Here is a 27,500-nt window from a genome sequence, read left to right as displayed (position 1 = left end):
CACGGGCGGTGGCCATTAGGCCGCGTGAGAGATGCATTTCATTGGAGGCCCTTCCTTCATCCGTCTCAATCTGCTCATCTGGCTCCAGACAGCAGCGGAGGAGCTATTAGGAACTGGAATAACCCACATTTGTTCCTAAATGAGACATTAGGAGCACTGGGGGGGTATCAGTCTTCCGTTTCCTGTGAGACGGCACAGAGGAGGGTGTGTGTGTGTGTATGTGTGTGTCTGTGAGAGAGAGGTGGGGTCCTTTCCATGTGTGAGTCCAGTTTCAGTGAGTAGCCGTACTCGCTGATGTTTACAACGGGAAAGATCCCCTGGGAGAAGATCAATGCGGTGGTAAAGGCGATGTTGACCATCCCAAAAGAGGGCTGTTCCGTTCCGAAGAGGTAGGGGGGGGGGGTGAAGAGGGAGAGGGTGGCCAGGTGCAGAGGCTCAAGGTTCTGGGTTCTGTATTCAGTTGTCTGCCAGTGTTGATACAAGGCCGTGTGGCTGCGGGGGGGAAACGCAGCTTTGTGCTGTGGGGCTGAGAATGTATTCTCTGTCATCCTCTGAAGTAGTCCAGAGAGACCCCGGGGACCGTGGTTGGAGAGTGTGCGTGCGTGCATGTGTGCGTGCGTGCGTGCGTGTGTGTGTGCGTGTGTATGAAGTCCATCAATCCAGGCGTCCATTGTTACCAGACACACTCACACCTTTCCCTACTCTTTTCCTCACTTTCTCCTCCTCCTCCTCCTTTTCCTTCTCCTCCTCCTCCTCCTTTTCCTTCTCCTCCTCCTCCTCCTCCTCCTCCTCACCCAAAGCCATCTTCCTCCCCTCCCTTCAGGTTCTTTGCTCCACTGTTATTATGTTATTATGCTATTATGCAGGTTGTTTGATGACTCACAAGCTCTTTAAGAGAACCTTGTTTCATGTTTAATATTACAGGAAATGTTTTTTTTTGTTTTTTTTTATGCTAGGCACCTGACCTTGAACGTTTGACAGCTCAAACAAAACGAGTTCGATGGCTAACAACATTATAATAGTGGCCTTCTTGAGCTCGAGGTGAGAATGGAAGAAGAGGCATGTGTGGGAGTCTGTTGGCATCTACTAATTGGCACATTGGCGTACGGCACAGCTCATTGGCGTATGGCACATTGTGACACTGACCTCGGTCACAATGCTACGATCACACAGCCGTCCTTAGACGCATATGCTGGTCTCATTCTTCACCCCTTTTACACAGACACCAGGTCAGTGTGAAAACACAACACATTTAATTGGGCTGATACATTTTACATGCACCCACCCACACACAAACGCACACACACGTCACGTACACCAAATAATAATGAAAGCGTCCTATGGATATCATGAAGAAATGAACATATATTTCTAGTTTCCTCAGTCAGGAAAGCGAGAAGCTGACTGATGAAGCATCTTCAATAATAAAAACCCTAGCGGCGGACAGGTTGACTTTCGAGTGAAGCAGTCTTGCTGAAATTAATGGAAATCGTTGATGCCATTATCAAGCCATTTCATCTTCTCCTTTCAAGAGCTTTTTTTCCCATGTGGCCATTTTTAGTTAGTTAGATTTGGTTAATATATACGCCACTATATATTATAGTATTACTTATTGTATTTTGAAATATCAACAACAAATATGATTTGCATTACAGAGGCATTAGATCCTGCATGCATATTGGGAGTATTTTGTATAGTAGCTGACTGACACACGCACGCACGCACGCACACACGCACACACGCACACACGCACACTCACACTCACACTCACACTCACACTCACACAGTGTTGCTCCTCTCAGACAGCCAAGTGGATTCCTACAACTTCCTACTAGTCTGCCTGCTCTTCCTACTCTCTCCTGTCTTGTATGTCCATTTGTGATCTGTTTTCTCTGTGCCTGCAGTACTCCAGCCTGACTCCTGCCTGCCCCACCTGCCCTGCCAGCCATGTCTGTATGTCTGCCTGTCCTCCCTGCCTACCTGCCTGCCTGCATGCCCTGTCTACTGCTTGCCTCTTCTGCCTGTCCTGTCTCTCCCTGCCTGCCAGTCTGCTTGTCTGCCCTGCCAACCCCTGCCAGCCTGCCCTGCTAACGCCTGCCAGCCTGCCCTGCTAACCCCTGCCAGCCTGCCATTGGAGCTCTGCTCCTATCGCTCGTCATTCAATAAATACACCTAATTTGGGTTTCACCTTCATCTGCCTCTCTGTCTGTCTTCTGCGTTTGGGTTTACTTGTCTGACCGTCACAAAAATGGGCCCAGAATTCTAACAGCGGATAAGTAGATTACATTTTAGACCAAAATAACCACTTGGATATCAATTGAACTGTACTTCGTTTCACAGTTATTTTTCATGTAGTTTTCAGCAGTGTAATGATAACATGAATTAACAGGTAAACGTACACTATTTTGCATTATTTGGGAGATTTTGAATAGTTGAAAAAGTCGTGACACGGCTATTTTGCCTTACTTTCATAGGGATAGTATTGTGGCCAGAACGTTTGACCACGCTACCTTTGGTACTGTACGTTCAGCGCTTCTGCAGTGAGCAGAACCTTTAGCCTATTCCCCTTCCCAAAATTTAGATGGAGGCATGTGGAAAGAGCAGGACTTCAATAAAAACTCACTCAGCCGTGTAACTAAGAGGGGCTCCTTGCTCCATCCCTCCTCTCTGGCCATCCATTGGTCATTGAGTTACCATGGTTGTACACGCAGACACACAAGCACACAGCAATTGTATTGGCTCTAATTGATATGAAAACATGTCATCTAGCAGCCTGGATCCATCTGCCCTGATTACACTCAAGACCCCACCAGGACAGCTTGACACACACACACACACACACACACACACACACATACACACATACACACATACACACATACACACATACACACATACACACATACACACATACACACATACACACATACACACACCCACGCACCCACGCACACATACGAAGATACCACGTCAGTGAGGACGAGAGGGAGGACGTGGAGGAACATGAGAGAAGATTCAAGCTAGCGTACTGATTGAACACGCAACTTACAACACGTATGCATGTAATGCACGATAAGTAAATACTATTTTGTTCAACATCCAGAGCAGGCATATACGATCGGAGCCTGGGGAGCAGGGAGGATGAGAGTAGATAGACTTCACAGGGGTGAATCCCCCAAGCTCTTGTAAACATGAGTGTTAATAAAACCCACTGCCGCGGCTTCAAAGACCAGCCAAGGCGCCAGAGGACGGGCTTTCAGCCAACCCCCGGGCTGAGCCTCGCTTGCGAGGGGCTTTGATTGGTCCCTTGGGCCAGAGACGGAGCCTGAAGCCGCTCCTCTATAGGTTCTGTCAACTCCCCCCTTCCTCTGGCCTCTCAGGCCCTTTGATCTGACGCACTGATGCACGCGCCGATCCACAACATAGGTGCACAGAGCTAGAGGCACTTCTTTCATACACATCCAAGTGTGTTGGGTTGGAATATCAATTGGGTGGATGGGTGTGTGTGTGTGGGCGTGTGTGTGTGCGTGTGTGTGTGTGTGTGTGTGTGTGCATGTGTACACACCTACGTGTGTGTGCAGTACGTGTGAAGTGTGATAATATAATGTTCCTCTCAGGGGTGATACCTGACTTCAGCTGTCCATCACACAGCCAATAGAATCAAATCAACACATTCTAGTTCCACTTGACAAGACCTCTAGAGTTGGGCCAAAGTCATGGGTCGGCGAACGCCCTACAGCCATCTACAGCCCGTCACGTAGCTGCTAGTTTCAACACGCAAGCACGGCCAAGCACGCACACATGCGCACGCACGCAGCCACACAGTTCTGGTCATACAGGAAAACATTCATGTGGGCTCATGACTGGGATCTACTCCAAAACACAGCACTGCTTGGTGGTCTCACCTCCCCTCTCCTCCCTAACTGTTACCTTCTCTGTCTCAGGGGAGGACAGTGGCTTACAGAGTGTGAGTGAGTGTGTGTGTGTGTGTGTGTGTGTGTGTGTGTGTGTGTGTGTGTGTGTGTGTGTGTGCGTGGGTGCGTGGGTTCGTGGGTGCGTGTGTGTGTGTGTGTGTATGGTGTTGGAAGCGTCACAATCTTTGCCAACGGCTGACACCAACGGGAGAGCTCACAGGGACATGACGCAGCACGGCGAGTCCAGCAGGATGATGAGGACGGTGTCAGCATCTGGCCTGGGCATCTGTCCTCACGCTGCAACAAGCAGCTCAGTCTCAGACCTCTCCCTGCGTAGCGGTCATCAGAGACCTCTTATCCCTGGCTACAGTAGAAGCCAGTTGTCAGTGTGACAACACTCTTTAAGAACAGTGTAATGCATTCACGGGTTTTCCAAAAGATAAGGTATCAAGGCGTCGTAATTACCAATGCGTTGTTGCCATGTGTGACGAGGCATTGTTGCTATGTGTGCTAAGGTGTGTCAAAGCATCGTTGCTATGTGCACTGATCACATGACTTGCCATTTAGTTTCCACATGCTGCGTGTTACTAATTCATATGGATCAGCGTCCATTCGCACTTCCTGGAAAAAGTCATTAAGCTGTATGATATTTCGAACATCCGTCATTATGTAGAGTCTGTTTCAAGAAAAAACTAGATCCGCTTAAACTAGATCAGATTTGGAAAATACTATGGTCTCGGCCAAATCTCTTAAAGGAATGTTGTCAGGGATGTATGCTTTGTTACTGTACAATGATTCTTCATCTTATGATTCCTTGAAGCCGTTGTGGGAGCGCGATCTGGGGGTGACATTTAGTCCTGCAGATTGGAGCAGGATTTGTGATTCAGGATTTTTCCGAAATGCACTTCAGAAAATGTTCCCCGACAATTCAGACCTCTGTTATACTAAATGTAAATCACACAACGGTACACTTGTTCATTTGTTTTGGTCCTGTGCTCGTATACAGACATTTTGGAAGGGGGTCCATTCTGTGATCCAGGAGGTTACCGGTAAACGGTTTATACTGTGCTCTTCTTTTCATTTGTTAAACCACACTCAGGACAATCTTTTTGATACTGATACTAAATATTTGTTAACTATTCTTTTATTTCTGGCTAAAAATGTTATCTTGCTTCGAAGGTCCACACCGCAGGTCCCTACAGTTGATATGTGGATATCACAGATATCGGCCCTTCTCCCTCCAATTGACTCTGATCTTAATCAGAACTCTGACCCCTATACATATTTTCTTAGAGAAACTGTGACCTTCTTGTCTGTCCCTGGAGGGTGATGACTGATAACTTTATCTGTGTGTGTTACTTGTTTATTTGTTCCTTGTCGTATTTCTGTACAACTTATATACAGTATATGTGTGGTGGCCTGGGAAAACCCGTCGGATGTCGCTGGCGTTCGTTTGTGGCAAAGAGCAAAAATAGATGGAAATCGCGATTTTGGCGATTTTGATATTATGTGGTATTCTAGTACTTTGAACTCCATACTACATTATGGTGAATAAACATTTTAAGAAAACAAAAGAGAAAGTACTTATTTTTATGTTTTTGTGGCGGGTAGTTTGCTAGGGAAACAACTTCACGTTGAACGTGTCTCATTCTCATTTAAGCAACGCACGCACACATGAGCGAAAGGAGAGACGATACTTCCACCTGTGTTATTGCCAGTTTACTGATGCTCACAATAAGCATAAAGTAATAACATCTTAACTAGAAGACACACAATTGGATCTGTCCCTCGCATACCGACGAGGCGAGCAGACTAACACCGCATCACAAGCAGACAAACGAGACCGGCCGATCTGCATAGGCTCCTCCCCCGACCCGGAGGAGAAAGGGGTAGTAATGACCTTTCACTTTTTTTGACATGATACATTAAAATGCTCATAACTTTTTAAAATAAAGGGCTATCTCAGTCATTCAACCAGTTATGAATAGCTGAGAACTTCTAATTTATGGAAATATTAAAAAATGAAAATGTCAAAATGCCACCATGTGAAGGGTTTTCCCAGGCCACCACACATATATTGCAGCGCTTGTTGTTGTCAGTTTGGGGTTTTATATGTTTTTCTGTTGTTGTCTTGTTGAGATGTGTATTTCTCACAATTTAAAAATCAATACAAATTGTTAAATAATAAAAAATAAAAAATACAAATATAATAATAACATTTCAATCATAGGTGAGGCAACGTGGGAGTTCTCACTTTGTATTTTCCCGTTCATTAAAAGGAACATAGATTTTTGTTGTTGTTGTTTGTTTTTTCTTCTTTTACTTTATTGTTATTATTTATTTTTAAGAAAGATATTCATGGACTGTTATTCTTTTGCGACTTACCCGTGACACCTTTATGTAACATCAATATGTTGTGAAATATTGTTTGACTGCACTTGATAAAAGAAAATGATAATAAAAATGTTAAGTAAAAAAAAAAAAAAGAAGGAACATAGAAACGAGACAGTCGATTAAGTGTGTTATTGTTTCACTCTGTCATCGACTGTTATTTCTTCCATCCAGATTTCATCAGAGCATGTGGAAAGGGACAGAGCTAATACACTGAAATCAACCGGACATGTTATTGCCAATTAAGAGTTTTTACAACAGCACTCTTTTCCCTTGGCTGAGGCTTCATCAGAGAAGCAACATTCGTGCCCCCCCAAACAAACCAAGAACTTAATATAAAAAATATATATTTAAATAATATACTGCATCTCTCATCTCTAACCGAGGATAGTCTCCTGGTCCAGTAAATAAACCTAGGAGAGCCACACTACTGTTCCCGCAATAACTGGCTCGACTCCACACAGATATAGATTCCGATCTTTTCTCAATTAATATCTACCACAGTTGGAGGGGGGGGGGGGGGGTGAGTAGAGTAACAGAGAGGGTGAGGAGGGCTGCTCTTGGTTCTCTAAGTCAGTCACGCACCGCTGAGTATCGACCACACTCTCCTCAGTGGACGGTGGGCAGAGAAGCTGCAGGGATCAAGGCTGTGGGATCACGGTGTGTTGATTGGCGGTGGTGTGTAGCGAGTTGGCGTTACTTTTGTTATTGTTTACCCAAGCATCCAAAAATACTGGTTGACTGATGAAAATAATTAAGAGGAGGAAGAGGAAGAGGGTGGAGAGAGGGTGATGAGGAGGGAGAGGACAAAGAGGAACAGTGGTGGGAGGTTTTTCTTCTCACCTGGGATGTTGTGGATGGTGATGGCCAGGATGAGTAGGACGATGCGTCGCCAGCTATTTCCTGCTTGCCCCTGCCCTTCCTGTTGCCTGCTGCCCACTTCCTGTCCTTCTGAGGGGCTGGCGTGGGGACCCTTCCTCCTCTGGTATACCTCACCCACGCCGTTCTCAATCTTATCTGCGAGAAAAGAAACATTCAATACAACTTAGACTTGTAGAACAACAATCCAGCGGTGGTTTGAATAAGATTAGAGATAAAAATAGCTGATGACGGCTTCTCTCAATCTTCTAAATCAACAGCATTAATTAATTTAATCACCATGGATTAAACGTCATGCAATTCTAATAAACTGAAGTTAATTAAGGCGGTAAGTGTTTACTCAAATTGACAAACAATACAATGAAATGTGAAATAAAGCAGAACATGCTGTATCAAATGACTGTGAGTGATTGTAAAATACTTATATTCACAATAACACAGAAAAAGAGCCACTTTTACCATTGACCTCAATTAGTGCAGGGCAAGCCCTTCATTCTGTCTAAGTACCCAACAAATCATCTCGTCAAAGAAAAGGTCACATGTCCATTATACTCCTTTCACTCTTTTTAAAACCTTCTCCCCCACAATGCCCCTTGAATATCTCCACCGAATAATACACCACTTGAAAGGAAGTACACACAAACATGTCAATCAAATTAGCTTGTTTTTAATACCGCCAGTTAACGTTAGGCTTTCTGTACATTGATTGGTGGGTCGATCAGCAGATCCATCGATTCTAGCGAGACCTGATCTCTAAAACAAACACATGTATAATCCCAGAGGGCAGGCATGGATCAGGAACATTTGACCTCTGGATCCTTCTCATCCACAAATTAAACTCTTACCCTCTCGTATCGATCTATCTATTGATCTATCAATCTTTGTATCGACCAACCGACATTGACATTACATTTTTGGCATTTAGCAGACAGCTTTCTCCTGTGACTTGTGACTAAGGCTGCGTTCGTAAACTCGCTCTGGAAATCTGATCAGCACTCATGGAATGCCTCTTGTCCAATCAAATTACTTGGTCCCTTTATGACGTTGAACCCATTGTGTGCTCCGGTGCTCTCAGAGCGAATTTACGAACGCAGCCTAAGTAAGTGAATCATCTATCCACAAGTTGTAGCAGGAAAAAAGCAATCTAAAAGTAATCTATGCGAGCCCAGGGGCCATTGGCAGTCATAATGCTCTCCATCCCATATCACCCTCAGTATCTCACAAACAATGGTTGGGACCAGGGTTTAACACTGTAGCGTGAAAGCAATGAGACAACAGCCAGTATGCTTTATTCGTGACAGGCTCTGCTCATAATGGCTGTAGGTAGTGAGCTTTAGTTATGGTAATTGTGTCCCTGAGACAAGTAGACATAGATTTACATTAACAGTAATGAGACTGATTCTTCATCAGAAGGCTTCTGGGTACACAATGACACACCCGCGCGTACGTGGAGTGGCTTAGAATTAACATACAAGCCGAATGCATACGGTGGGCTGAGGGGCATCAGTTGTGATCAGGTGCCTTGTTTCACTCCCCCAGGCAATTAGAGCAGAAAAGGCTGAGTGACGGAGGAGGCAATGGGGGGGGCAGTAAGGGGCTGATTGATTACAGCTCGGGGGTGGGTTTCCGCACAGTGCCTCATTTATGAGAGCAGCCTTGATTATACTATATCTCTGACCTGCTCATCTCTCTCTCACACACACCACACACACACACACACACACACACACACACACACACACACACACACACACACACACACACACACACAGTCAGGGTGTGTAACTGTGTCTTGGTAACGAATGACACAGTAAAAAAAAAAAAAGCCCATTCAGACCAGCTCACAGATTTCTCTATACTGGCCCTGAAGACACACACAAACAGAAACATGAAAGCATGCACTATTCCTTGAGTGGGGAAGAAAAAGGACAAAGACCCTACTCCTGCACGGATCCGTTCAAGGGCCCTACAGTCAATCAGCCATTGGTTAAGAGAGCAGGAAATAATATGGACACTAAAAGGGGGAAGGATGAACAGGTACGAATAGAAACCCTTAGATCACTGTGTCCGGTTCTCACACATCCATTTGATCCCGGTCCGCTTTTATCTCCCGTCTCATCTCTATATCCTAACCTGCACCTCTCTCTCTCTCACCTCTACCTCATCCGACTCCTCCGTCTCCTCCTCCTCCCTTTTACATCTCCCTCTCTCATTCCCCTGACCTCCCTTGCCTGACCAGTGACCCGTCCCCCGTCCCTGTCCCCGGGCCATCAGTGGGAGGGATGGTGGGGTCGTAAAAAAAAAAAACAGGAAGAAAACCAGTTTGAAATGAATACCCCTCTTTTTCTGTCATTTAAGATGTGCAGAAATGCACAATCCAAATCCCCAAATGCAACACCCTGTACACAGTACACACACATTATGGATAGGCAGTCAACAAGTGGATAGAGGAGGAGGAGGAGGAGGAGGAGGAGGAGGAGGAGGAGGAGGATCCCGTTGGACACGGGGGAAATCAGCCTCAACACATGCCGAGTGAAAAACCAATACCGCCATCGCCAGGCGTTAACGTGATCAAGCCCGCTGCTGGGTTTCTCTCTCTCTCTCTCCCTCTCTCTTTTTCAGTTTCCTCCACCTCCTCTGTCTCTATATCTATCTTCCCCCGGCACACGATTAAATCAGAGTGCAAACAAAGCCCCGATAGAGGCCCCCGACGTTCTCTCATAAAGTCAGTCGGCCCCCCATTAAAGGCTCCTTCGTTCCGGTAAACCGCGAGGGTCCTGTTGGCAGGACAGGTGTGGGAGAGCTGCAGGTACAGTGTGTATGGGTGATGGATGGCAGCCTTCACAACCTGTCGGGGGAACACATCCCTCTTCTGAAATACAGCCTCACATGAATAAACTGGACACAAATGTGACAGCGTCTGATTAATAGGTCCCCATCTCGGCCATTTTGAAACCTCGCAATCGAGCCAACAAGTCTTGTTGTGAAAAAATGTGTTTTCCGGTTTTTGGCATAGGACGACAAACGAAGCGATGAAGAACCCACTCGATATCATATCCAACAGTTTTACATTCACTAAATACCTACATTTAGTTAGCAAAGTCGGGTGGGGGGTATTATTCGTTTTAGTGTGACAGTGTGTGTAGCCACGCCCACCCCAGCTGTATGTAAGGATCCACCTGCGTTTGTTTACAAGTTTACAAGATGGATGCTGAACCTCTCGCTAACGCTATCAACTGAATTTCAAAAGCAGGCAGAAATATCGACAGTGGGCAATTAATGAACTCCTTCATATTGGACTATACATAACGGGAACTCCGAACTCCCGAATCTGACGATGACAGATGACAAAGGAATTTCAGACATTGATCTCCACATCAGTTCACTATTCTTGGGACAGTCGTCTGCACAGACCTTCTGCTGTGTTCTTGGGTAAGTTTTAGTGAGTTACATGTGTTGTTTACTAGGATTTTGTGTTGTTTACTTAGGATAGCCAAACAGTTATTTGTTGTTTTGTGAGTAAGGTAGCATCAGCCCCGTTGTCAGCATCAGTTATCAGACCACCTCCCACCATCACTAATGAGATGGTGGGAGGAAGAAATACGTTGTCAAAGATAAAACATAATGAATAAATACATTTGTTGCAGACCTACTAAACATGCAACATAGTGTAATATGTGTCATGCACCATTTTAGTGTGTTTGTGTGTGTGTACCAGCTAGCCAAACAAGTGTTAGCTTGTTAGCTAGCTAGCTAGCTTTGTTAGAGATGTAATAGATTATAGAAAAAGTAAATGCTTTTGTAATGAACGCTAATGTTATGTGGAATCAAAAATAATGATTCATTCATTGATATGTAGATTTGCTGTAGAATAATACTGTGAATTGAAATGATTTCACTAGCCTACTCCTTACAGTACAACAATAGTACACTGAGTCTATGGAAAACCTATACTAGAGAAGAGTCCACACCTCTGACCTGAAATGTGTGTTACAGAGAATGAGGAGGTGAGAGGTTCTGAGAGATGACACCTTGATGAGAGTCACCAGCACTTCAGGTATTTGTCATTGTCATTGTATGCAATTCTATTTTATGAAGATAGTAGTAGGCTATTTTGTAAAAGTGGTGTTGGTCACAGTGGGCAATCATTTTAAATGTACTGTCTTCTTTTTTTATTACAACTACACCGAAGTCCCACTAGATGCTTTATGGACTATAATGATACATGCATACACACAGACACAACATTATAATTGTTTACCATTCTATTATTGTATTGCTCAATTGTATCTTGCCAAATGTTTTCCATTGCCATGAATTTTACTGTTGTACTTGTAATGGGACGTAATAAACTTTTGGCACACATGGCAATAAAATGATGATGAATCATGAATCTTAAATTATTATTATTATTATTATTATTATTATTTAGCTATTTAAACATGTCAGCCCTGCAATTTTGCTTCCTGAGGGTTAGCTGACAACCCCACTGACAGATGACAGGTAGGTAATGACAGGTAGTGTAATGAGGGAGTGGTTGTCTTGAGGGTGTGGTTGTCTTGAGGGAGTGATTAGGGTGGAGTTAACCAGCTATTGTTCCCACTCATTACCTCTGTGGAAAAACGTCTCTGAAGAAGTTTGAGGCTAGATATCTCAGTACGGTGGTTCAGGGGGTATCACCATTAAACTATCCATGACTTCTTCAACTTGTTTCAGATTTCAATGTATGACACATCATTTTAAAGCTTACAATCTACCCTTTCATAATCTGGAAAAAACAGAAAAAAGATTTAGCCCTAGTTGAGGACTTTTTAACCATGCCCTGTCACAAATACAGGTACGCACACACGCAGACGCGCGCACACTCACACACACACGCACACATACAGTGGCTCATCAGTCAAGAGTGTGTGTGTGTGTGTGTGTGTGTGTGTGTGTGTGTGTGTGTGTTTCGTGGGGCTGAATGTCAGGGTGGAATCTCTGTGGCTCAGTTGATTGCCAATGTCCAGAGCCTCCGTCACGCTTGTCCATCACGGTGAGTGGCAGGTCACTAGGACATTCTCACAGACTAATAAACCTCCACACTGGAGTTATCCTGACCTTGGAGAGGTTCGCAGACTACTAACACACAGATAGGCGCGCACACACACGCAGGCACACACAGGCACACACACACAGGCACACAGGCACACACACACACAGGCACACACACGCACATACTCGCCTGGATGAGAACGCAATCCCCACATTATCCACAAGTTAGGGGTCCCTCACTACAAAGCAAGGAACCCTTTCTTTGTGAAAACAGATTTTACAATCCAGCGCAACTTTCGAAAGGAAACCTTTACCCCGCATCGCCATAGTAACGGCTACAGACTCTACTCCTGTCCTCTAATCTCTGAATGACCTCACTTATTACAGACCATCATAAATAGAGTAATACATTGGACACAATTTTTGGAAACAGCCCACAATGACCCTCCCCCCCCCCCGCTATCACCTCCCTGCATCTCTGACAATACAGTGTGTTCCTTCCTTCCACTGTATTTATTCTCCCTCTCTCTCTCTGATAGGATTAGCCTCTTTGACCCTAAATCAGTCTCCTCCACACTCGGCTGCGTGGCCATTATTACCCTCGCCATCCTCCTCTTTTGTCCTACTCCACCTCCGCTCTTCCTTAATCAACACATCTGGGGAAGCTGGGTATACTGTCTAGGGATGGACAGTTTCACATTTTTGAAACCGAGAAATCAATAACGAAAATAACCACAGGTTTTTCGGTTAACCGGGATTCAAAATGACATTGTTGAGCCACCAATTTCAAATAATGGAGTCCTATACCAGGGCTTGATATTAAGCTTTTTCAGGTACTTGTCCTTCGGACAAGTGAACTTATCTTTTTCTTGTCCAAGAGCTAACTTGTCCAAATATGACGACGCGCGCGTGTGTGTGTGTATGTCTCAGGGTTTCCGTTAGAAAAAATTGCCGCCGGACATCGTGTCCGGGAAGATTTCGATTTACCGGACAAACGTGATATATTCCGGACATATTAAAATATAATAAAAATATTTTTTTTCAAAATTATATATTTTTTCCCCCAAATCTAATATAGCTGTTTGTCGCGGTGATTACTGTTGTGTAGCGGCCTATATATGCCATTTAATGTCTATTTCTCATCCGATACGATTAGATGCGAGCTATATAATATATAATAATATAACATGATTCGCATGCGCGCTATATGTCCAGCGCTGAACGGGCGCCTCTGGGAACTGAACAGACAGCATCGATCAATGAACGGACTCCACATTACGTTAACTGAAGTTTGTTAAATTGTTTGGGATTAATGTGAGTTTTCTATTTTCTCTTTCCAGTTTGACCCTTTTTTTATCAATAAAACAACGTCATTTCTATAACCAGGTCTCGCTGGTTGGGAACGCATTTCGTTTAGCTGATATGTTACGCAACCGAACAGCTTCGGGAAAACGAGTAGCAGCGCACATAGTAGTGAGCAAATACTGACTTCCACTTTTAGTCCTAGGCAAAGGTCCAACACAATCAATTATTACACGTTCAAATGGCTCCCCTATAGCAGGAATGGGATGCAATGGTGCGGGTGGAATGGATTGATTAGGCTTACCCGCCATCTGACAAGTATGGCAACAGCGGCAGTGCTTGGCAACATCCGCCTTCAGTCCGGGCCAAAAGAAATGTTTCAATATCAGCTGATAAGTTTTAGTTATACCTAAATGTCCTGACCACTGGCTCTCATGTGCTACAGATAACACCTGTTGTCTATAACCCACAGGCACAACCACTTGTTTTACAGTATTCCACTCACAACCATTTGCATTAGGAGGAGACCATTTACGCATTAATATCCCATCGTTAAGGAAATAAACTACGTTGCCCCCTATTTCAGATTCCTCACTAGCTGCATGTAAAAAACATTTGTTTAATGACTGATCAGCTACTTGAGCGACACGCAATCGCTCGCCGGTTACCGGGAGAGATAGGCTGTCAGCGGATGGTATGGTAGGACTCGGGGAGGATGGTAACTCTACCACTTTCTCCCTGGGAGAAGCTGAAACAATCGGGTTCTCATCCCTTTCAGAAAAGGCTTGCATAATCACACTATCACAGAGAGAAACATCGCTATCCTCCTCTCTGCCTCGACTCGATTGTGCACGAGTTATAGCGCACACCGGAAACAACCGCTGTTTCGCATAGGCAGCCTACACATTAGGAGTCATCATCATGCCGGTGTCAAATCATATAATAATAAAAGAAATACATAGCCTATATATTCGTCTTTTTTAAAATAGAAGGAATCAGAATGTGAACTTTAGCGAATTGTATTCAAATTGTGCTTAGAGGGAATTATTTTCACCGGACATAAATGTCCGACGAGTTTTCATTTTGTCGGACTTCAATAAATTTTACCGGACAAAGTCCGGGAATTACCGGTTAACGGAAACCCTGGTATGTCTACTAACATACTACAAGCCAGTAATACATTACATTACATTCCAATTCCAACAATTACTGTGGATCTACGTGCACGCCAGAGAACGTTCTATTTCAAAGTTTAAAGGGGTCATGCCAGCATTAATGTTTTGATTCAAAGGCATGATTTGCCAGATTCTCGAGGCATAATTGTTTTAATTTTGAGTTATTTATTGAAGTTGAATTTGGTTTTGTAATGTGATATTATAATCAATATTCACAATGAATTAGTTGTGTTCTTATTTGTTGATAATCCAATGTGACAACTTGCCCGACGTAATGTAACAATTTACACGCTGATGGGGCAAATTGTCACAAATGCACACTGTCTATTTAACAGTCTACAGCTCTGTACTGAAATAAGATATGAAAATATAATCAATACAAAATATGTGCCCAAGACTTCCTTCTTTCATTTGGTATGACATTTATACCATGGTGATGTATTGTGCCCAGTAAATGTTAGTGTGTGACAACATACCCCACGCTCCCCTAGTCAGCAGACATAGATTGTTTGAGAAGGCAGCATACATTGACAAGGCAGCATACATTAACAAGGCAGAATACATTGACAAGGCAGCTACATTGACAAGGCAGCATACATTGACAAGGCAGCATACATTGACAAGGCAGCATACATTGACAAGGCAGCTACATTGACATGGCAGCATACATTGACATGGCAGCATACATTGACATGGCAGCATACATTGACAAGGCAGCTACATTGACAAGGCAGCATACATTGACAAGGCAGAAGACATTGACAAGGCAGCAGACATTGACAAGGCAGCAGACATTGACAAGGCAGCAGATATTGACAAGGCAGCAGGCATTGACAAGGCAGCATACATTGACAAGGCAGCAGACATTGACAAGGCAGCTACATTGACAAGGCAGCATACATTGACAAGGCAGCAGACATTGACAAGGCAGCATACATTGACAAGGCAGCTACATTGACAAGGCAGCAGACATTGGCAGAACACCGGCAATGGTGTTTCGTCCAATGACATTTTGCGTTTCCCGCTTTTCCTGGCACCTGGCCAGTTTTAGGTGCTTGAAGGAACATTGTGCTTGCTGGTTTGCGTAATGTGTTGATTTCTTTCACTACCGACTTAAAATGTCCACAAGCCAACTTTGCGGTCAAGAAGGTTGGCACTTTTGCGGGCAGTGGAGTTAATAACGGTCACGCAATAGCGCTAGAATTTAGATACAAGCTACGCCGCCTCATAGGCAGCGAGAATGAGGCTCGTTAAAACAAGTACCGTATTACTTTTCCGATCGGACAACTGAAGGAGGAATTCATTTTTTGTGGATATTAATAGATATCGATTTATTTATTTTACTCTTTGTTTTGACTTGTCCATCGGACAAGTGCAGGAGGAAGTCCACTTGTCCGAACATAAAATGTTGTCCCAGACAAGTGGACAAGCCTAAATGTCGAGCCCTGCCTATACTATATTATTACAATACAGTCATGTCGAAAACACTGTGAAAACACCGGAAGTACAGTCACAACACAATTAGGCTACTTCATAATTTCACAAATATAAGTGGTCGCTGGAATGCGATACATTTGTGCATTTGCGCATTTAAGACACATCCATAGACCGAAAGGACATTCAACCAGCAAACATCATATTCAGGGTTCGAGTTATAAACTGAACTCTGTGGGGGTCTCCAAAATAACAGTGCGAAATGTTCTCATGCACGCGCGAATCATGCCCACACAGCGATGGGACTTACAAGTTTTAATTAGCTATAGGCAGTAGCGGATTAAGGTGGTCAGTGGCCCTAGGCTACTCCTTTGTGTGAGGACCCCCCGCCCCCATACACAAGCCTCCCCCTCCCCAAAATATACAACTCACGAGCACCCTGCACACACACACCACTCATAATGCTTTACCATAAAACACTTAAACACTTTAATAACACAATAACACAACAGTGTTAATAATGCAAAGAATAAAAAAAAGGTTCAGTGCATTCAGTTCTGTCTCTATTGCTCTCCTCTCCCGTTGTCTCTCTGTTACTGTCCTGTTGTCTGTCTCTCTGTTGCTGTCTTGTTGTCTGTCTCTCTGTTGCTGTCCTGTTGTCCGTCTCTCTGTTGCTCCCCTCAGCTCTAAATGAAAGAAATGAATTAGCTAATTAGTTGGCATGTAAACATATAGTTAGGGTTGGGTACAGTTTGGGTTTTATTCGATACAGGTGACAAATCGATACTTTAAAAACGGTACCGGTACAGAAACATCATCCTCATCCTCAAATCCCAACATATCCTGACGCTACAGCTGCAGGCTACTCATTTCACCACATCAACAGCCCCACATGAAACAACAGCTATAAAAGCGATAGTCACATGTATCTCGGCCAATAATTTTGTTATTTTTGCTATACAGAAGGAGCGAAAAATACATTAGGTTAGTACACTAGGTTAGTAAAAAGTAAAAGCCACCTTACCTTTACGGAGACAAGATAGACCAAAGTGGTCTGTTTTCAGTAGGCTGAGTGGTCTGTTTTCAGTAGGCTGAGTGGTCTGTTTTCAGTAGGCTGAGTGGTCTGTTTTCAGTAGGCTGAGTGGTCTGTTTTCAGTAGGCTGAGTGGTCTGTTTTCAGTAGGCTGAGTGGTCTGTTTTCAGTAGGTAGCAGAGTCCTCAGTAGTAGCAGCAGTAGTAGTAACAGTAGTAGCAGCAGGGCTAACGTTAGGTGTCATAGCAGGTTTCTTTGATAAAAACCCGACATTTTCTAGGCTTGATGACCCGGTCGGCAGCAGTGGCCTTTTTTTGGGCGGCATGGTAGCTACTGTATGTATATACTCCTGTATAGCTAATTAATGAATGTTTGCTTCTCAATAATAGGCTAGGTGCACGATCTCACTACTTCCTGAAAGGCAACTGGTGTCTCACTCTATTGGTTTAATTGATTAATCAGCTGTGCACTGTGTGTTCCAACGGTTTACCGCACAGCTGATTAATCAACCTTTTGCTGTTGCACAATATTCTACTGCGCCCCATGGTGTCTTGGTGGTGAAGTGCAGGCAGTCAAAGGCATACTGTCATTCACAGGAGATTAATGGTGCGCGTAGTTCTTTTGAAAAACGTGTTTATTTTACAATATTTATAATATAAATTAAATAATATTCATTACATTGACATTTTGATCAAATAATAGTTGTGGTAATGTATTATTAGCGACCCCCACAGATTTTTGATTTTACTGCCTTCATGGGAGCTCAGAGAGCCTCAGACCATCTCTATGGGAGCTCAGCTCCCATTGGCTCCCACATAACTCGAACCCTGATCATATTCACATCAGCAGCATAGCGGCAACTTCAAAGAGACCAAGCGGAGATTCCTTATTGGCATCGAGAAAACACAGCACAGAGTCTGCTCAACCAGGATAAGCCAGCACTCCAAAACCGACTCAACCGGTAATCAATCAGCCAAACAGCAGTGAATATGTAATTCTCACCGATCTACAAGTGACATTGGATTACTATTTTGCCCTATTGTTTTTTCCATTAAACTTTTTTACACCTGAGGACCTAACTATGCCAAACTTGAAGCAATGGAGACGGACTATAACACAGGTGCATGATCTGATGGAACAGCAGATGTTAAAGATCTCTAAAAAGATCTGTTGGAACAACAGGAGCGTAGATTTATATAGCAATATCAATATAGCTTTATATAGCAATACCGGTGACACTTTCTAACGATAATGACTGAGGCAAACAACAAGAGACTTTGATGAGCATGCCCAGACCGTAACATGCCCTGCTGTCGAAAAAACTAGAATAGGCTTGAAGAATAGCCTAACGTTGTAGGATACGCTTTTATGCCCATTTTCGTTACTGCCGTTTTTTTTAAACATTTTATTATTATAAGCCTACTGGATGCTGTAGGCAAAGTTGTGTCGTTGTGTGAAAATAATAATGATAGTCATGATACAGTAAACCGCGGTTAAACCATAAACCGCGCCTTAATTTTGGGGACGTTTTAACGGTTAAAAAAAATGTATACCACCCAACCCTAATAACCATGGACTGGACACATATCCCAAAACGTTGTGAGTTAGCACCGATAGCTAGCACCGTCACTATGCACTCAGGTGCCCAGCTTGAAACTGCATAATGTTGCCATGACAACTGTGAAACAATGTCACATGCTGTTCCAACACAATCAACAAACCCCAGCGTGTGACCGCATGTTTGGTTTATGTAAATCTCTCTGAAAAACTGCCACCGTGAATTAAAATGACCAACTGTAGCTGACACAAAATGATTTGTTTTTTGACAGGCATATTTATCTTGATTTGTAGTTTAAGTGAGGCATTACATGGGAGCATTATTAAAGGTGAAGGGCTAATAGATCTTTTAAAAGTTGGATTGATACCATACATGGATTGATGGTATTCTCAAGATGACTTGAGAAAGACAAGCCAACCTTGACAGGTAGATGAACAATGAAGAGAAAGCGAGAGAGAGAGAGAGAGAGAGAGAGAGAGAGAGAGAGAGAGTAATTGAAACAGAGCGAGACAGAGAGAGCAATGCTGAGGTAGAACCACAGGAGTGTGTGTGAGGAAGAAGCAGCTGTGTTTGCCTCTCTTATCAAAGTGCACTTAGAGACTGGCCAATAAGCCTTGCCAACTGCAGCAATAAACTACAGTGGACACACACTTAAAATAAAACATCATCATCAAGTGGCAACGAGATTGCAGCTTCTCTTGACAAACAGATGTTTGTCCTGTTTTGGTTGGGACCAAAATGATGGCACCTGGACAAAGCCCTGCCGTGTCTGTTTTGGAAGGGCTGTACTTCATGTTGGGGGGGCTTGTATTGTCGAAGGAGAAGCCGATCCGTTTCTTTTGTGTCTGCTTTTCTCCGTCTCCACGTCCAACACAAACACACTGACCGTGTGAGCCGGGGACACTTACCAGCTCAGCTCATGTCTAAGAGACGCACAGTGATCTGACTCTGACGGAATCACCAAGAACCCAACATCTAACCTACAGTAGATGTGAGAGGGAGAGAAGATCGACGGGGGGAGTCGGTTGTATTTGCTATGTGGCACTTTTGGATGTTAACTTTTATTCAATCGTAGACGATTGTTGCCAGGCAACAGTCGAGCCCAACAGACGTGAATGCAGGTCGGCTCGTTCATCTGCCACTTCTCTGGATGACACACACACAGACACGCACAGACACACACAGACACGCACAGACACGCACAGACACACACAGGCACACACATCTGGCTGGGCAAATGAGTGGGACGACAAAGCTAAGCATGACCCCCTCATGTGCCTCTGTTAATGTGGATGGGACTGCAATGTGGTCCACGATGATAAGGCTACACAGACCCCTCACATCTATCTATGCACAGAAAGAGAGAGAGAGAGAGTTTGAAGGGAGGCAGAGAGAGTGAGAGAGAAAAGAGAGAGAAAAGAGAGCAGGAGAGAGAGAGGGGGGAGAGAGAAAGAGGAGACTAAGAACATAACAGTGATGGAGAGAATGGGTTTAATGGCACATTCTGGAATGTATTCTGAGAGAGAGAGTCAGAGAGAGAGAGAGAGAGAGAGAGAGTCAGAGAGAGAGAGAGAGAGAGACAGAGACAGAGACAGAGAGAGAGAGAGGGGTGACTGTGAGAGTGAGTCATGTCATCAGTGTCAGTCACACCATTCAGCTAAACCCAGCTTGTATCCTCCCTGCTGGTGACCAAAGGGAGCAGAGAGAATACGTTACATGACAACCAGACATGAGTCATACACTACTGGTGGCTGTAGAGATCGGAGGACAGGCTCACCATCAGGACATCCATAGAACATCGGTCTGGGTAGATCCATTCCATACAATTACAATGAGCCCCATCCTCGATGGTCTACAGTACCTCCACCAGCCTCCCCTGCTCCACAGCACAAGTGTTGAGGGACAGGACTATTAGAAGCATGAGGAGGTCATACTGTGAGGAGCCATCGTGTCCCTGTGTGTGTGCATGAAAATATTGTTTACCCCCCCCCCCCTTAGTCTCCCACTCTTGACGGAGGACGAAAAGAGTTTGAAGTGTCTCCTCAAAACCAGCCTGGAGAGCCTGTCCGGTTGACAACTTGAAACAGAGGAGACAGGGATAGATCTGGATAGATCTGGATAGATCTGCATCATTTTGAGACTTCCAGAAAATAAAGAAATAAACCCGAATTAATCATTCAGGAAGACTCATGCATAAGGAATGAGGGATACTGTACGTATTTGGTGGCTAGGGGGGAAAACACATGTAGCGACTCGACAAAATCGGCGACGGCGTTTTGAATTATTAAAGGAGATATTTCTTCCCGGTCTACACACTTCACAGGTGCTGTTCCAAGGGCAGACAGGCTGGTTCAGAAGACACACTTGACTAACAAAACAAAGATTTCAAAGGGAAAAAAGTACGACACTGAACTTCGATGGCCCTTTTCAGATGTGTTAACGTTCTTTCCTCCGTCTAGGTGCCTTTAGCTGAGTGTTCAGCTGTTTATGTTGTCTACTCAGAGCATCTGAGAGACTTCTAGAGAATCGTTCTTTGAAGTTTGAAGTGGCCCTGCCTCCTCTGTTTCTTTGCCACCTGCTCCTCCAGCCCTGCTCACCCTCCCTGCTGGTGCAGACACATTATTATACATGACCTTTCACAGCCAGCCTGGACGCTACGGAACGTCCAGATTTAGATCTGTGCTCTGAGGCCATCTGGGCCGCTACTGGGTCCACTCCCAGACCTCCGTCAGACCAACAGGGCTAGACTAGGGCTGGTACTTCAGGTGTGTACCAGAGCCATACATTTACAAGATTTAGCATTTCCAAGGGTACAATGTTGGCAATAAAAGTATTGCATTCTGATTAAAATGTGTACTTAGAACGTTTGGAGTCAAAACGGAGGAAAGTTTGTCAGTAGCTCTGGTCAAAAGATGATGTTAAAGAGAGGATATTTGATTGGTTCAGTTGGGAGATGTGTTCCTTAGTGACAATTCAAATAACACTGATTGATATAAATCAACACACTTTCTTGATTGGTTTGAGTGATAAAATTGGCAATACGTACCGTCCACATTCATATACCACACATTTAGGAAGTTGGGGAGAACAGAAGTGGTTTTCTCTGATGGCTGAGAATGAAAACACTCAAGTTATACAGGTACCCTCCAACCTAAACCAAATAGGCTGTTAACAAAGCTGGAGGAAGAGAAGGATTAGTGGACACAGCCATGAACCAACAGCCCTGTGATTTGAGAGGAAACCCCAACCCCAATCACCTGACACCAGTGTACGAGATCCCAAACCAACCAATCAAAAGACAGGATAGGGGATTGAGGGGCAGTAGTGGGAGAAATGGGAGTGGCAGCATGGGAGAAAGTAACTGATGTTCAATTCTGCATGTGTATACAGGGTGTGTGTTATTCTCATAATTCTGAGGTGGTATTTGAGGTATGGGGGGTTTTCAGCGAGGGGAGCCCTTTCATTTTCATGGCTGTGCCTGCTTCCAAGACTCGGGTACAGACCCATCCAGAGGGCATAACAACACACACACCCAATCTCTCACACACACACCCACACCCACGCGCTCATCGCACGGGCACACCCACACCCACACCCACGCGCACGCGCACGGGCACACGCACACGCACACGCACACGCACACACACACACACACACACACACACACACACACACACACACACACACACACACACACACACACACACACACACACACGCCTGCTGAATGTTGTATAATCCAGAAAGCCGATTCACAGCAAATACACCACTTAAATCCAAGCAACCCACCCGAGACTGAAACAACAACACACCACAATCTGGAGTTTAACGTCGCATCTTCAGACCCAGAAGGGGTAAAGCCCGGAATCAATCTGTTCTGAATCTACAAGTCCAACACTGCCAGAATGACGAGAAGAGCAATTACAAGCACAAAACGCAGAGAGACTAGAGGAACCGTGGGTATTACTGTGCAACAGGAACAGGCATGAGATGATCAGATAGCACAGCAATGGTCCAGAGAATACAGGAGTCTGTTCATGTTTTAATTCTGGGGATTTGCACAACAGTGTTGAAGTCCTGCCGATTGAACACTCAGGCTCTACAGTATAACCCTGAGTCGAGGTCAATTCAATGCAATTATGCCTTTATTGTACCCAAAGGGCAATATGTGTGCTGCATTAAAAATCTGGCTAAATGTAGTGGTGGGCAGGGGGGCGTCACGGCAAATGAGTCACTTTTATGCCAGCAGTGTACTAGTCTAAATTAAATCTTTCCACTTGTTGGACTTGGTTCATGAGCTAGGCTGTATTCCATGTGCAGGCTTCGGGCTTATACATTATCCGTTAGTTACGATAGTATGCACCAACCATTATCCCATCATGTTCTACTCTTTTTTCACATTAACTGCATATAAAAAGTCCCTCTCAATGTCCATTCAAACCAAACTCAGAGCTATTATCATATATGGCGTGAACATTTGCTCTGAACGCTCAGAGAGATATTATTCATATTAATAATAGTGTGGGATGAGGCTAGGTATGGTAGGTTGCAAAATAAAAAATAAAACAAAGAAGCACTGGAAAGATCATTGCCCAGATTCAAGCACCACGGGAAGCCAGTGCAGCTCTTGATTGGTAAGATGAAGAAGGGAGGGAGAGAGAGAGGGAGCAAAGTGGGGGAGGGAAAGAGAGAGAGACCAATTGAAAGAGCCATCAAAGAAACTCATGTGGAAAGACTGATGATAATGGGAGTTATGGGGGTATTTGAGTTGAGGATTGTCATCTCATCATCTAGCCTAATGCGGGTAGACGTGGTCCAGACAGAGCTTGTTTGAGAGGGAGGGGAGGCTGGTAACCATGTGGGTATATGAAGGGAGGCTTGCCTGAGAGCGGTCCTGCTCTACCTATCCTGATGGTCATCTCCTGGGGGTCCAAAGGCGGGAATATGGGGTCCTCCTCCTTAGCCAGCTTAGAGTCTGGGGCCAGGGCCAGGGCTGTGTGGGGGTCTGCCCCTATACCCTAGAAATCACAGAGACACACAGATACACCAGGGTTAACTAACATGCTCACGTTCAAATAACTCACGGAGCTAGCAGTCGCAATTGATCACGTATTTCATAACTGTCAGGTAAATTAGTAGGGCAGCCGCGGGGAGCAGACAAACAATCACAAGATGATTATGGTTATGCTGTGCTCCTCACTGTTTATCATCAATATCCTACTTACGTTCATTTCATCAACTTTATTATGCATATTTTGTACAACGTACTGGTTTGCAATTCAAATTCTGATTCTGATTGGGCGAAGCTAATGCAGTTGGATACAGATGAATACTTTTACATTTAGCTGTTCCAATCAATTAATTATAGAACTAAACCTAACCTTTCAAAACAACATTTGAAATACAATGCATTCTTTGATATTTCCATACTTAGTTTAGCAATTTGAAGCAAAAAGAGCCAAGATTGGATTAGGCTAATAGCTGGAAGCAGATATGTTTAATTGAGAGAGAGAGAGAGAGAGAGAGAGAGAGAGAGAGAGAGAGAGAGAGAGAGAGAGAGAGAGAGAGAGAGAGAGAGAGAGACAGAGACAGAGACAGAGACAGAGACAGAGACAGAGACAGAGACAGAGACAGAGACAGAGACAGAGACAGAGACAGAGACAGAGACAGAGACAGAGACAGAGACAGAGACAGAGACAGAGACAGAGACAGAGACAGAGACAGAGACAGAGACAGAGACAGAGACAGAGACAGAGACAGAGAGAGGGAGAGGGAGAGGGAGAGGGAGAGGGAGAGGGAGAGGGAGAGGGAGAGAGAGAGAGAGAGAGAGAGAGAGAGAGAGAGAGAGGGAGAGAGAGAGAGAGAGAGAGAGAGCTTTTAACAGTCTCCACAGCCCTTTGGATGTGTCACTACTTCTCAGAGCAAGGTTGGGTTTTAGTTGTTGCATGGATCTGAAAAGCTTTTTTCTTTTCTTAAAAGCTGCCCACCTTTTTTTAAAGAAGAATACCATGGAGTAAGAGCACTGAGCTTCAAACCCACAACATACATACACTACCGTTCAAAAGTTTGGGGTCACCCAGACCCAGACACCCAGACGTGTTTTCAATGAAAACTCACACTTTTATTTATCAAATGACTTGCAAAATGAATAGACAATATAGTCAAGACATTGACAAGGTTAGAAATAATGATTTTTATTTGAAATAATAATTTTGTCCTTCAAAGTTTGCTTACATCAAATAATGCTCCCTTTGCAGCAATTACAGCATTGCAGACCGTTGGCATTCTAGCTGTTAATTTGTTGAGGTAATCTGAAGAAATGTCACCCCACGCTTCCTGAAGCACCTCCTGAAGTTGGATTGGCTTGTGGGGCACTTCTTGCGTACCATACGGTCAAGCTGCTCCCACAACAGCTCAATGGGGTTGAGATCTGGTGACTCCACTGGCCACTCCATTACAGACAGAATACTAGCTGCCTGCTTCTTCCCTAAATAGTTCTTGCATAATTTGGAGGTGTGCTTTGGGTCATTGTCCTGTTATAGGAGGAAATTGGCTCCAATCAAGCGCTGTCCACAGGGTATGGCATGGCGTTGCAAAATTGAGTGATAGCCTTCCTAATATAATATTCCTTTTACCATGTACAAATCTCCCATGTTACCAGCACCAAAGCAGCCCCAGACCATCACATAACTTCCACCATGCTTGACAGATAGTGTCAGGCACTCTTCCAGCATCTTTTCACTTGTTCTGCGTCTCACAATGTTCTTCTGTGTGATCCAAACACCTCAAAGTTCGATTTGTCTGTCCATAACACTTTTTTCCAATCTTCCTCTGTCCAATGTCTGTGTTCTTTTGCCCATATTAATCTTTTCCTTTTAATGGCCAGTCTCAGATATGGCTTTTTCTTTGCCACTCTGCCTAGAAGGCCAGCATCCCAGAGTCGCCTCTTCACTGTAGATGGTGACACTGGCGTTTTGCGGGTACCATTTAATGAAGCTGTCAGTTCAGGACCTGTGAGGCGTCTATTTCTCAACTAGAGACTCTAATGCACTTGTCTTCTTGCTCAGTTGTCCACCGGGGCCTCCCACTTCTCATTCTACTCTGGTTAGACTAGAGCCTGATTGTGCTGTTCTTTGAAGGGAGTAGTACACACCGTTGTAGGAAATGTTCAGTTTCTTGGCAATTTCTCACATGGAATAGCCTTCATTTCTAAGAACAAGAATAGACTGTCGAGTTTCATATGAAAGTTCTCTTTTTCTGGCCATTTTGAGAGTATAATCGAACCCACAAATGTGATGCTCCAGATACTCAACTAGCTCAAAGGAAGGCCATTTGTATAGCTTCTCTAACCAGCAAAACCGTTTTCAGCTGTGCTAACGTAATTGCACAAGGGTTTTCAAGGTTCTTCTAATCATCCATTAGCTTTTTAACGCGATTAGCAAACACAATGTACCATTAGAACACTGGAGTGATGGTTGCTGGAAATGGGCCTCTATACACCTATGTAGATATTCCATTAAAAAACAGATTTGCACATCTACCCTACCATCTCACATTCCAGTCGTTAAGTCTTTTAAATACCTCGGGGTAGATATCTTTCCCTCTCTGTATTCAGTTGTAACCAAAAACTTCCAAGGCATCTTAAGCAGAGTGGAGGCAGACATGAATAGATGGTCACTTCATCCACACTCCCTACAAGCACGTGTCTCCATTGTCAAAATGGATGTTCTTCCCAGGGTACATTTTTATTCCAATATGTTGCCAATCTCACCTCCCAAGGGTTACTGGGACAAGATCCATAGGGCCCTATTAATATTACAATTACGGTCACAGTATAAATGCTTTATTTCAGAAGGGAGAGGCCAGCGCTGTACAGTATGTTGCCTCCGCATACTGTGCACATACAGTACGAGCATGCCGTGCGTAATATAATGACATCAACATCTGTCATTCCTGCAGTCTTCCAGCGACCCCTCTGTAATACTTCTCAACTCACAAGCGGAGGTATTGCCGTGTTTATTCAGAAAATAATCATGCACGAGCTTGTTACTTTCTTCTGCAGAGAAGCGCGCTGACCTCCTTCTTAGGACTTCCATAATAGCATAGCGCTAATGACTCAACGCAGCCGGTTCTTAAAGGGAATGGCACCTGGCACGCTGATTGGGTTGATTGAGAAGACGCCCAAAACACACCCATGACTAATTTCTTTGCTTAGCGCCGGGTTTTAGGCGCCCACTACCGCACGCATAATAGCAAAGTGGCCTTGACCACGCCTCCACGTCTTAAGTTTAGATCTACCGCCTCGTCTTATTGCTTAAGACTTATGAAGTGCATAATAGGGCCCATAGTCTTATATCAAAATGTATTTGGAAAGGCAAGCGCCCTCGCTTAAAACTATCCACTCTACAGCGGAAAAGTTCCCTTTTCATATCCCCAATGGAGTGATAAAGGTATACATGTTCTTTCTGATGATGAGGGTCTTAGAATGTTTAATGATCTGCGTATGACCTACAATTTACCAGGGTTCTCATTTTTTCTTTACCTGCAACTTAGATCTTCCATGCGTGCATATGGTGTTCCCTGGGGACATCTCTATATACCCATGAGCTTCACACGATGTTAGATGTGGGAGTACAGACAAGGGTTTAGTCTCTAAATTATACACTCATTTACTAGAAGCTTCCTGTAAACCTCTTGCTGTTCACCAGGTATGGGAGAGAGACCTTGATTTTTCTGATGGGGATATTGATTGGATGACTGTTTGGGACAATCTGGATATCAC

General features: G+C 44.2%; 1 protein-coding gene across 1 annotated transcript in view; it reads right to left on the bottom strand.

The window, feature by feature from the left end:
• The window catches only part of slc39a11 (solute carrier family 39, member 11), an 89,184-nt gene that overhangs the window by 17,662 nt on the left and 44,022 nt on the right, over nucleotides 1-27,500 (bottom strand). The window contains exons 5-6 of the mRNA XM_080541460.1: nucleotides 23,622-23,736; nucleotides 7,149-7,322 (exon numbers count right to left, since the gene is read on the bottom strand). Coding sequence (XP_080397586.1) covers nucleotides 7,149-7,322; nucleotides 23,622-23,736 — 289 coding nt within the window. The remainder of the gene's footprint in view (nucleotides 1-7,148; nucleotides 7,323-23,621; nucleotides 23,737-27,500) is intronic.

Source organism: Nansenia antarctica, assembly GCF_963989245.1.
Source record: "Nansenia antarctica genome assembly, chromosome: 11".
Lineage (NCBI taxonomy): Eukaryota > Metazoa > Chordata > Actinopteri > Argentiniformes > Microstomatidae > Nansenia > Nansenia antarctica.
The sequence above is the reverse complement of the archived record's forward strand: the minus strand, read 5'-3'. Positions and strand labels throughout refer to the sequence as shown.